This window comes from Myotis davidii, unplaced genomic scaffold, assembly GCF_000327345.1.
Source record: "Myotis davidii unplaced genomic scaffold, ASM32734v1 scaffold148, whole genome shotgun sequence".
Taxonomy (NCBI): Eukaryota; Metazoa; Chordata; class Mammalia; order Chiroptera; family Vespertilionidae; genus Myotis; species Myotis davidii.
Window position 1 is genome coordinate 3,387,196 of NW_006299479.1, and position 13,065 is coordinate 3,400,260.

Consider the following 13,065-nt stretch of genomic DNA (forward strand, 5'->3'; position numbering starts at 1 on the left):
CAGCAGGATGGAATATTCTGGGCTACTATCAGGTGTACTGTCCAGTAATAGTAACTAAGGCAGAGAACTGACTGGAAAATATCTCAAAAAGGAATCTATTTCATTCATTTTCCCTTTTGCAATGCTTTCACTGTATCTGGCTCATAGAATTAGCATTAGTTTCATCTACATTTCTATGTCTACTCTTTATCTCAAAGCTGTTCCTTTCTCTCAGCTACCTCTCTGTCATGTGTAGTAGCAGAAAGGTTTTCCTTTATAAAAGCAGGTTTTCATGAAAACCAGAAAAAATAGATGGTAAATGGTTTCATACTTAATACAGTTTTTGTAAATCTGTGTGAGTGTAATTGCAACAGTGGCCTGATGTAGGTTTCACTGAAATGAATGTAAGTGTATGGCGAATGGGCTTTAAGGTTTAATGATCGTTAGGACTAGATTAATATGCCTAATCATTTAATTTGGGCATATATTACAAATGTCAGTGCATGATTTACTTTGTTTAGGTAAAAACTCACTTGATGGATATTAAAGGAAGTTTTTTGGCCAGTATACACCTAAGAATTGGCTATAAAAAAGAATTTTAACTTCTGAATAAGAGTTTTTCTGTTTTGGCTCTTGTTTGAAATCTAGGGCAACTATTACTTTATTTCAAACAAATCACCTGAAACTAATGCTAAGAGAAGCCCCAAATTAGAAACTTTATGTGTATGTGTGTGTGTTGAGGGAGTTAAGTGGGTCGGGAGAGCTATAAAAAGAGATTATAACATATTAGTAACATATGGTTTACCCTATGAAAGGAAAGTTAAAATACATTTCTAATTTTTTTCTTGACCACAGCAGATGGGAGAATGTGAATAAACAATCCAGTTTGGTTTTAACTAGTTATTGGTAGGGAAGATTTTATCTGACTCGTGTGATAATTTATGTTTTGTTTTCAGAACATGCTTCTATTTCTAAAGGACTGCAGGATCAGACTGTGTCTCTGGGGGCCACAGTGCAGTTTACCTGTGAGGTTCGTGGGAACCCATCCCCCAACCGTACCTGGTTTCATAATGCACAGCCCATTCCTCCTTCCCCACGACATCTAACTGCAGAAAATGGATTGAAAATCAGTGGTGTTACCATGGAAGACTCTGGCCTGTATCAGTGTGTCGCGGATAATGGGATTGGATTTATGCAGTCTACTGGGAGACTTGACATTCAAAAAGGTAGTGTTTAGTCATGTGATTAATTATAGGAAATTCTACTTGTCAGACAAGCTTTTGTTATGGTTGAAATTTAACTAAAGGGAATGATCCCGTCACCCTCACAGAACTGCTCCATGTTCCCTGGTCCTTCCTAGTTGCAGATAGGCATGTCCATGAAGCGGCCTTATTTAATCAGCTCATTAACAACTTTTTTAAAAAAATTTTTTCAACAGATCTTTCCAAAGTCTTTCTGTAGATTCTTGCAATTTCAATTAAAATTCTATCAGAATATTTTGAGGACTTTGACAAGCCAATCCTGAAATTTTTATGGATGGTCAAAGGCCCAAGAATAGATAAGGCATTCTTAAAAAAGAAAAAAATGTGGGGTCCTTGCCTCACCACATTTTAGAACATATTCCAAAATCTGGGGCAATTAAGACAGTTGTATTGATGCAGGAACAGAAAAATAGACTCTTGGAACGAGGCAGAGATCTTCAAAAAGACACTTGCACTAAGGACTTGACTTAGGTGGCTTTGCAGAGCACCAGGCGGTGGACCTCCAGGTCAAGTTTTGATGTGAAATAATTGGCTGTCCAAGTGGAGAAAAAGAAGGAAGTGAATCTCTAACTCATCTTGTATCCAAAGAAATTCCCAGTGGGTTAAAGGTCTATACACTAGTAGAAAGGCAAAATGGCAAAGTTTTTGAAGAAATCAGAGAAGAATATCTGTATGATCTCAGTAAAACTTTTTAACAAGGTATTTTAGGCTAATTTCTAAAAAGATTGATGGCTATTGAAATTAAAATATCCTAGTCATTAAAAGATACCACGAAAAATGAAAAGAAGCTGGGAGAAGATACTAGTAACTTAGTAACTAACAAAAGAACAGTATGTGGTATATGCAGAGAACTCTGAACCATTGCAAAAAAGATAAATGATCCAGTAGAAGAATGGACAAAAGACATTTCACTAAGGAAAAATATGTGACACATAAACACGTGAAAAGATATTCAGCGTCATTAGTGCTCAGGGAAATGCAGGTTATGACTAGTGAGATGTAGCATTTAACTCATACGAGATTCAGAGATCTGATAGTACCAGAGTCAGAGACCTGATAGTGGCAAATGTTGATTGGCTTCTCAAATGCAGGGAGTTGGACTAGAGAAAGAGAAAGATATGCTGGAGAAAATGTCATTTGTCACCAGTATTCCATTGTAGGCATACTTAAAAATAGTCCCAAGCCCCTAACTGATTTGGCTCAGTGGATAGAGTGTCGGCCTGCACACTGAAGGGTCCGAGTTCAATTCTGTTCAAGGGCACATGCCCGGGTTGCTGGCTCGATCCCTAGTGGGATTGTGCAGGAGGCAGCTGATCAATGATTCTCTCTCATCATTGATGTTTCTATCTCTCTCTCCCTTCCTCTCTGAAATCAATAAAAATATATTTTAAAAAAGAAAAAAAAATATTCCCGAGAATACTGGGGACCAAAAGCGAAGAGTTGGTGCCACTTTTAGAAACAAAAATGTTCATGATATGGTAGAAAGTATGTTTATCAACTTGTACTCAGAACAGAGTTTTCTCCCAAGCTTTTGTTTTTAAAATCCTCATCCCAGGATATGTTTTCATTGATTTTTTTTTTTTTTAGAGAGAAGACAGGAGAGAGACAGAGAGAAAGAGAAAGATTGATGTGAGAAAGAAACATTAAGCAATTGCCTTCCGCACTTCCCTGACAAGAGATAGAACCTGCAATCTTTCGGTGTATGGGAGGGTGCTCCAACCAACTGAGCCACCTGGTCAGGGTTCACAGGCTTTTTATAATCAGACTAGAAGCCCGATGCAGGAAATTCGTGCAAGAGTAGGCCTTCCTTCCCCCGGCTGCCGGCACTGGCTTTCCTCTGGCACCCGGGACCCGGGCTTCCCTCACAGCCCTGGCTTCGTCCTGAAGGTTGTCTGGAAGGATGTCCAGCCTAATTAGCATATTATGCTTTTATTATTATAGATTGCTTAATCCTATCTCCCACCACCAGAAATTGACTGTTTTCATGAAGGAATCGTTTTTTGCCACTTTACACCTTTTTCATGTTAAAGTCTGAGGTTTTGGCTTCACACGGTCTATATTTTTAGTGGTCACGTGTGTACAGGATACCTATTGGAAAGCTCTCTGCAGATTATATACATTCCTTTCTTTCTGAAGGACAGGAAATCTGTGTAGGAAATGTGTGGGACCCGACAACTATGAAAAATCCTACTTTTTATTGATGCTTTACTTGGTGCAGGTTGAGAAGAGAACTAACAAGGGAATTGTCTTTGTTCCAATCATTACTATCCTGACTGTATCACTACTTGTGTGTGACATTGCAAACACTATTTCAGTGAATGATCGTGTTCTTCACACTGTTCTGCATGTAAAACACTGTTTAGAAACACGTATAAAAGAGATGTTTCTGACTGCCATTTGCTCACGACATTGAGAACTTTTACACAATAGGATGGAATTATTTTGCACTGTGATACTATAATGTTCTTAATTTTTTGTATGTGAATGACTTTCTTAACAGACAGTGGACTCAAGCCAGTAATAATTACAGCCCCAGCAAGCACAAAGGTGGCAGCTGGAGACTTTGTGACTTTGTCCTGTAATGCCACCGGAGTGCCAGTTCCGGTCATGCGCTGGTATGACAGGCATGGATTGATAACCAGCCACCCGTCTCAAGTCCTTAGATCGAAATCCCGAAAGTCGCACTTGCTAAGACCCGGGGGCTTTGACGCAGAGCCTGTCTACTTCGTCATGTCCCGAGGTGGCTCCAGCTCACTGTACATACAGGCCGTTGCTCAGGAGCATGCGGGGAAGTACACCTGCGAAGCCACGAATGAACACGGCTCCACGCAGTCGGAAGCTGTCCTCACAGTGGGTGAGTTGCCATTAGTGTTTTCTTTTCCAGGTGAATAGTTTTCTTTGATAATAGGAGATAAAGTACTTTAAAGTGGTAGCTTAATGAATCCAGCAGTCTCTAAAGATAGAATTTTTTCCCTAATGACAGTGATATGTAGAATGGTAGTTTTTGATATTTGGCCTTAACATGAACTGGCTGAACTTTGGCCTCCATTTCTGATGTATTTGCTAAGCTTGTAGTTGTCATATGGAAGCTCCAGATATGACCTGTGGGGTAGGAACAAACTTCTCTCTATCCTCAAGGCTGGTCTAATCATCAAATAGATAGGAGACAGAGTAGCAAGAGAAAAGAACCAAATTTAATACATACATGTGTATGGGAACCCCACATACATGAGAGAGCCAGAGACCCCGCATGCAGGAGAGGTTCCAAGATAGAAAGGGAACATAGGTACATAGGACATGGCAGGTGATAAGAAGAGCAGACCTTCAGTAAACCGAAGATTGTCCTGCCCTGTAGATAGTCAGAAGAGGTTGTCTCTGCTCATCCCTCCTGGGCAAGGCCTCTGATAAAATTCTTCCAGGTAGTGAGGCAGGGGCAGAGGTTTCTTGAGAGCCTGCAGCTACCGTTGTCTTTAGCTCAAAACAGTCTGCATGCCACTGAGGCACATTTTGGGGAGACTCATTCTAGACCCCACAGACCGCTTTGTGTGATGAATGCTTCTGGTTTTCTAAGCTACTGAAATTGCCGTTGCAGACATTCTCAAGGTGAACCCTTGATCAGAGCAGCACCCACGGTCTGAAGGGTTGGCTTTCATAAAGCAAGTGCAGTCCTGGTACTCTCAAACGATGCCTGCCTGTGTGTTCCCCCATCTTATTTGTTATTTTTCTAATGGGGTGTATAATGTTAATTCTGTATATTTTACTGATTTTTTTTTTTTTGGTGGTGACTTAACATCTAGTTTTTGAAGTACTGGTAATAAAATATCAATATTATTAAAATAAATTCAAATTTGACTAAATTCAAATTCAAACCTTACATCAGTAGGTATTTAAATTTTTAAAATTTCATTTATTGATTTGAGAGAGAGAGAGAGGAAGGGGGAGAGTGGGCGACCATTCATTGGTTGCTTGTATGTGGCTCTGACAGAAGATGGAACCCACAACCTTGGTGTATTGGGACAACGCTCTAACCAACTGAGCTACCCAGCCAGGGTCCTCAGTATATATTTAGAACAGCATTCCCAGCAGGTAGTCAGTTGAGTGGAGATTGTCACCATATTTGTCATGTGAGAGTAAGACGATCACAGAGCAGTGCTGCCCTGACTCCTGGACCCGAGGTTCCTGCCCTGGGCCTCTGCTTTAGTGGTCTTTCTTCTGCCTGGGTCCTCGGGTCCTCGGGCCCCACAGGTCAGAGGCCATGGGGTCAAGGGGCTGCTTACCAGAAATTGGTGACCTGTTCCTCCTTCTGTACAACAGGCCTGGGCTTCAGAATTTCCTGCTTCAATTAGTGCAGTCTGATTCCACGCAGGTCTTTCCCCTGGTCCATCCAACAGAGTGTAGGCCACACCACCAGTGTGAGGTCCCTTGCACCAGGGGAGCGGCCCAGGGTGTGAGGTCCCTTACACCAGGGGAGCGGCCCGGGGTGTGAGGTCCCTTACACCAGGGGAGCGGCCCGGGGTGTGAGGTCCCTTACACCAGGGGAGCGGCCCGGGGTGTGAGGTCCCTTGCACCAGGGGAGCGGCCCGGAGTGTGAGGTCCCTTGCACCAGGGGAGTGGCCAGGGGTGTGCAGGTCCCTTGCACCAGGGGAGTGGCCAGGGGCTGGTTGTCTGCATAGGAGTGATAGTGAGGTAGATAGAGGGTGGATGCGCCCTGTCTTTCCATTTGCATGTACGCAAGGTCCCTAGCTCTGGGTGAGGCTGGAGGTGGAAAGAGAGGGGAAGGCCAGGGACTCCATTGCCACTCTGTGCTCCTCAGTGCATGCATGCAGAGGCGGGGATGGTGTGAGTGTAAGCTCGCAGGCTGTGTGAGGTTGGCTCTGCCACGCAGGAGCTTAGTACCCGGGGCAAGTTACTGAACTCGTCTCTGCTTGTTTCCTCGCCTGCGGAACAGGTATAGTGACATGCCCCACTCTTAGGGTCCATGTGAGCATTCAGGGAGTTAATAGGTGTAAAGTGCAAAGAATTGTGTCTAGCAACAGAAATCCTCCAATAAATATTGCGTGTTAGGGTATGGCTATTACTATCTACTTTTTACTAAATCATAATCACCCATGTGGTGATTAAGGAAGGAAGGAATAGTCACTGATTTTAGTACCTTTACAAATCCTCAAGTAAAGAGGGTATTGAGTGCTAAGTGTATAAATATATATGAATACGCATATGTGTGTGTTTATGTATTGGATCTGCTAAGCAAAAGTAAGAGTGGCTGTTCACAGAGTTGTTAGCTGTAAGACAGGTGTAGTGCAGGTGCTGCTTGGGGAGCATTTAGCTGAAGTGGTGGCTTTATGTAAATGTAGGGTAGAGGGAGCTGTAGAGGTCATAGCCATAGCTGATGAAACCAGATATTTCCTCTAAATGCCTCACTTTACATGTGATCTGAAGCCCTTAAAAGATACATAGACTGCCTTGTTTAGATTAGATCTTCTTAGACCTTTAAGATGGCCCTCTGCACAATAAATGTCTTGATAAATACCATTTTTATGTATAGTAACGCCATCACCTACATCCTGCCGAAGTGGTCCTGCATTGCCTCTTTTACATGCTCTCTAATAATTGAGATGCAGCTGAGTTCATTAATGCTCAGAACAGTACAGTCCGCTTCTTTCCACAGGAATCTGAGCCTTATTAAATGTCAGTGTACTGACAGGCAAATTTACATTGTTTATTGTGAACAGGGGAATAGGCCAGGTCAAAGAGAGAGAGGACGGTCTCCCCTACCCCTCTCCCCACACACACATCCCTGGCTTTTTTCTTTCCAGAGACCTTGACCTTTGGGGTAGTGGATGTGCAGATATTTGTAGTGAGTTGTAGCTCTTCAAGACCCCTATGAGAGTTGGCCTGAGTTTCCTAGAGTGTTGGGTGGGGTTGCTGCTCTGAGTGGTCACAGTAGGAACAACTTTGACAGATATGGTTACAGTCCCTGTTTGATTAGTTTCAACTCAGTCATTAAATTCATTGCCATAGTTACAGTATTTAGAAAACCACAGTTTCATCCATCTGTTTTCCAGTGCTGAAAACCATTCCACCTTACAAAGTGCTAGAGATCTACTCTGGCATTTCACAGAGTTGCTTTGAAGATAAGTTGAAATAACATATATGAAAAAGTTTTTGAAAGTACTGTTAAGGCCTTATAAATTGTATCTAGTCTCTGGTGAGGGCTCAAGGTATATGACTGGGATAGTAAATGAAGATAGGTTGAATCCTCTGGATAGAAGGGTATGGACAGTCACATTGCATCTGAGGAACAGAGTAGAACTTTGAGACACAGGCCGGATGGAGCACGCACTTTTTCTCATGCCTCTGTATAAACTGAGGCATGCGCTATTGAAACTCTCCTACAGCCCAACACCACTTCCCCGTGGTAACCTGCCCAGAGGATCCGTGAAACTGCTGTTGCTAAGAAGGTTTCTCCATACCGTGAGCCACAGCTAATCACCCCACTCGCTTGCGTCCGATTCTGCATTAGCAGGCACCAGATCCCACCCTTCCCATCAGCCCACATTCTGACTCACTAGGTAAACATGGCCGTTCCAGGAGCAATATTTTGCAGTCTCAGTGAGCTTAATTAGTTTTCTCCTCTATTATTTTCTCATTAGCTTCTTGTGTTCTTTGATGGAGGATGCTCCTGGGACACCTTTTCTCTCTTTTAAACAAACAGAGAATTGACCTTACACTGTTAGTCCTGGTTTTTGTTGCTTCTCTACTAAACTGCAGGAGCTCTCCTAAAAACACACCCTCCTTTTACCAGAAATCTGACTTCACTGTGGAAAAGAAACTCCAGCGTTGTTTCCTGTGCTCCCTTCCTCCACAAAAGTAGTAAAGAAAAAAAAAAGGAGACTTTTTTTGGTCAATATTAATAGCCCTTTAGAGAAGCGGTCAGCAACCTGTGGTCCGCAGATCACTGGTGGTCCGTGAGGTCCGAAAGGTTGGCAACCGCTGCTTTAGAGAACCTTCACTGTCAATCCTTAAGTTTTCTTGTGCTGGCAATGTATTTGTTTTAATATATTGCCCTGTCACTTCTTCCTAGCAGCTCTACTAACATTCGTCTGCCAGCTGTTGTCACGTAATCCCTCAGAACCCTGATTTCTTTATCTGTAAAGTGGGAATATTACTTTCTAAGAATGTTGTTTTAAGAATTAAATAAGATTATGTTTATTAATATCTGGCACCATGCTTGGTGCATAAGGTGTGCTCAACATCCTCTACACCACTGACCTACTGCATCATATCATTGATTTTTCAAACAATTAATTTTCTCCTTCACGAATAAGTGGTAGCTACGGTAGGTCAGAGGTTTCCACGAATTCTGCATTGAATGTTACCGGCTCTACCTTTTAGGGCTCACGTTGTATCAGTGTGGCCAGGCAGTGAAGCCACTGTGTAGAAGACTCTGAATCATGCATTTCTTCAAGCCGTCTTCCCTCTTCCTCCCTCTCTCCCTGCCCCCTTTCTCTGCAGTTCCTTTGGAAACAAATACAAAAGCAGGAGTCGTCACATCTGATGCCGCTCAGAGTGAGACGAGAGAGGGTTCAGAAACTGGACTCGCGAGCTCGCTTCCAGTGAGGGAACATCTCAGCGCAGTGGAGTCACCGTCAGAGAAAAGTGGGAGCGGCGCCTCAGTGCCCGAGGCCCCCATCATCCTGAGCCCCCCGCAGACCCCCACTGCAGACACATACAACCTGCTCTGGAGGGCGGGGAGGGACGGCGGGCTGCCCATCAATGCCTACTTTGTGAAGTATCGGAAGGTATGTCTCCTCGGGTATCACCGTTTCTCACACTTGCGCACTGTGTGTAGCATGTGCTTATGACCTTTCCTTTGGGGGAGCGGCAGGAAAGATGCTCCAGGAGACACATCCCGGCTGCACTGACCAGCTTATAAAGGAGTGAGAAGGAAGTATGAACAGTTTCCCCAAAATGGGTATTCTCAGGACCCCGTGACTTCTCAGCAGTTTTTAGCAAACATTTTAACCTCTTGGGGATAAAGCGCTATCAACCACTTTTAGAAGTCATTCCCCCTTGTCTAACATAGTCATATCCAGTTTATTTATCAAATGAAGCATTTTCTTATTGAAAACAACTTTTTGAACAAAGTCCTCGGGCATAATCTCTGATGAGCATTTGCATCTCAAGTTGTCTTCTTCACTGTACTGGAATCTCGTGTTGTTTGGTTATTTATCACAGTAAACTGTTGATTTTCTAGATGTTTTCCCTCCAGAGGCTTATATTAAAGCAAAATTTAAAAGTCTCTTCTGTTTAGTGAGACTAGCAGATGAATGAAATGGGAAGAGAGACCCTCATACTTAAAAATCATTTTCTTCGTTCAAGATATTTGGTATCCATCTTTTAATAGTAATATTTTTAATATCTGGAAAAACTAGCATCATGAGATTTGAACGTTTCTTTACTTTCCTAACTGGATGATTCTAGATGCAGGAAGTGTTCTTAGCCACATGGAAACTCCCATATGAGATTGTCTCTTGTTTCCATTAATGAAGACATAATGGATTGGATCTCTTACGTTTATTTCATCCAGCACCCATTGAACAGTGTCAAGAATGAAGCAAGAATGCTAGACATATATGACCCATAATTATATAACCCATATATATATAAGCATACATATCCTACTTTATCATATTTATTATGTATAGTGTATGTTATCATTAATACACATTATTAGATACTTACTTTATTCTCCCATTAGCCCAGTAAGAAACGAGTATTGTTTCCATTACAAGTAAAAGGAACCGACTTTGGGAGGTAAATCACTCGCTTGAGGCCGTAGTTGGTGGGAGGTAGCAGAGCCAGGAGTCTTTACAGTGAGAATTCCTGGGTTCTTGCTGCAGGCCTCCTTATAGTCCTAATATTTCTTAATTTGAAGAAATATTGTGTCTCTTTTATTTAACGTGGTACACCACTTCCCAAAATTCCCCTGGAACTGAATAACTTGTAGTTTTTATCAAATTTGAATGGAAACTTTGTCTACCCTTTATCTCCTGTTTCTAATGGCCTATTTTCTCTTGAGTAGCTGGATGATGGCGTTGGCGTGGTGGGCAGCTGGCACACAGTGCGAGTCCCAGGCAGTGAAAATGAGCTCCATTTAACGGAACTGGAGCCATCGAGTCTCTATGAAGTTCTGATGGTAGCAAGAAGCGCAGCGGGCGAAGGACAGCCCGCCATGCTGACCTTCCGAACCAGCAAAGGTGAGTAAATCTGTAAGAGGAATGGCCGGCTGCCTTGTGTCGCTTTATTAGTAAGCATCCTTTGGCTAGTAGAGAGTCTTATGTATAAATTCATTAAATATGCCTATTATGGTACCTCTTTTTGGCCATATTGGATGGTTATATTATTCCATTCCACCCAATGTTCCACAGATATTTTTGAGAGCTTATGATAGGTAAGGCCGTAGGGTAACCGACACAGGGAGAACAGAGGTGATCAATACAACATCCATCCTGTTGGAGCTTCCACTTTGCTAAGAAAGGTGAGAAAGAAGCATAAATACCAACTCCACGGTAAAAGCTCAGGTCAGCTAATAGTTACTGAATGCTTCTATGTGCCCGGCAATAAACAAAATAGACAAAACTCCTGTTCTCAAGGCGCTTACATTCTAGTTGGGAGAGACTTATACCTAGGTTACAAGTATATTAGAAGTGGTGACTGTTAGCAAGAAAAATAAATTAGGGGATGGATGTGGGAAGTGTATGGAGTAGCAGTTGTCACAGTTTAGGGAGGTGGCCAGAGAAGTCTTCAGTCAACAGCAGAGCAGAATGTTAAGGAGGTGAAGTGGAAAGCCATGTGACTCTGGGGAAAGAACATCCCAGCAGTGAGAATAGCAAGTGCAAAGGTCCTGGGGTGGGGTGTGCGTGGTGTATCCTTGGAACACTGAGGGAGCCTCTGATGGGAACAGAGTAAGTGAGGAGAACACTCAGGGAGGTGACCGAGTGGCCAATTCACACAGGACCATGTCGACATTGACTTTGAGTGAGTTGGGAGCTTTGTAGGGATCTGAGCAGAGTTGTGACACAACCTGATGTAAGTTTCAACGGACAGTTCTAGCTGTAGGATCAGGAGGAAGGCAACTGAGCAGAGTTGTGACACAACCTGATATATGTTTCAACGGACAGTTCTAGCTGTAGGGTCAGGAGGAAGGCAAGGGTGTAGGCAGAGACCAGACTTGGTGAGTGCTAGGAAAGACTAGCAGAGAAAATGCCAGGATGTGCAGAGAAAGAGTATTCTTTCTGCGGGGAGCTTGTGAGGGGAGGCTTGATGGAAAAGATGCTGTCATAGCTCAGCCACAGATGATCAATAAGAAGACTTCAAGGAGGGGAGATGGGGTATGGGTGGGACAGAGTTTATTGGGGCACAATAATAAAAGGAGGTATGATGATTGAGAAGAAATTATCAATTGGCTTTTGAAAAAGACCTTTTCATCTAACTACTGAGATGGCCAGAAAAATAATGAGTATTTCTTACTTGAAATGTATTTTGAGTTAATTTTTATATTTAGTCCTCAGTTGTTTACAGAGTCTGACCTATAAATATTGAATAAGCATGTTTTTCAGTTTTAAAATAATCACCCCATTTCACCTTTTGCCTCTTGAAATTTTAAAACTTAGTACAACAGTTATTCTGTGAAGAAACTTAACCGAATCTCTTTAATAATGAATTTTATGTTTTAGAGTTAAGAAATATGTACAGTAAAAAGAAAAACGGACAGTTTGAAAACCTTTACCCTAGTCATTTGACGTTTTTGTGTGTGTGTGTTTTTTCCTGTGTGTAAATTAAAGTTAGCTTGTGCAGAAAGACTCATTTTAGTTTTCCCTTTAAGGTACTAGAAAAAATAATTTTAAAAGTCAGTGCTTCTGAGAGGTAGGTATTTACAATGTAGGGCTTAAATTTAGACCTGTGACAGGTTAGTCCATATGTTTGCATCTGTGTGCCAGTTGAATGTCATGGTATCTTTTCTTACTTTGCTTATATAGAGAAGCTCATGTTACAGCATGTTTTCTAATATTTCTAGAGAAAACACCCTCGTCGAAAAATGCCCAGGCCCCCTCCCCTCCAGCGGGCATTCCGAAGCGCCCCGTGGTTTCGGAGGCTGCGGACCACTTTGGCGTGGTCCTGACAGACTCCTCCAGGCACAGCGGAGGTGAGGAGACCAATATTCCTACTCTGTTTGTTTATAAATATAGCTGACCTGTTTCAGATTATTGGCGAGCAGAATGGGACAGGGTATTTGTTTATTATTCAGGTTAGAGCCACCATGTACTCTTCTAGGTCCTATTTCAACCATCTTCTTTAAATTCTCTGTAACACTCAAATCCTGGAACCTAGTGCCATGAGTGGTGTTTAAGGTAACACACTCAGATTCAGAACATCTGGTGCTAAGATTATATAACTCACAAAAAGGATTTTTCTGTCTCCTCTCTGGCAGGGAAACCACATTTACATTTTGAACTCTAAAAGTCTTACTTATTTTTGATGACTTATCAAAATATATGGTGGTACCTGTAGTAAGATTTAGATCTTTTTTGAATTGAATGATTACAAGTCGCACTCAGGTTCATTGCTATATCTTGTCAATCTTACGGTTTTTGGATAATTTATTTAATCATCACAGGAACCTGATGAAGAAGGTAGCATGTCTATTGTACAAAACAGGAAACTGAGACTCAGGCAGCTATGCAGCTTGCTTGAGATAATCTAAAAACCAGAAGAATTGCTATTCAAATTCAGATTTTTTACCTCCAAGTGCAGTGTTCTT

The 13,065-nt window shown here is 42.2% G+C and overlaps 1 protein-coding gene across 1 annotated transcript in view; it reads left to right on the top strand.

Moving 5' to 3' along the window:
* CDON (cell adhesion associated, oncogene regulated) overlaps positions 1-13,065 on the top strand; it is an 80,728-nt gene that overhangs the window by 37,483 nt on the left and 30,180 nt on the right. The window contains exons 7-11 of the mRNA XM_006775052.2: positions 936-1,205; positions 3,742-4,095; positions 8,757-9,043; positions 10,327-10,501; positions 12,322-12,450. Coding sequence (XP_006775115.1) covers positions 936-1,205; positions 3,742-4,095; positions 8,757-9,043; positions 10,327-10,501; positions 12,322-12,450 — 1,215 coding nt within the window. The remainder of the gene's footprint in view (positions 1-935; positions 1,206-3,741; positions 4,096-8,756; positions 9,044-10,326; positions 10,502-12,321; positions 12,451-13,065) is intronic.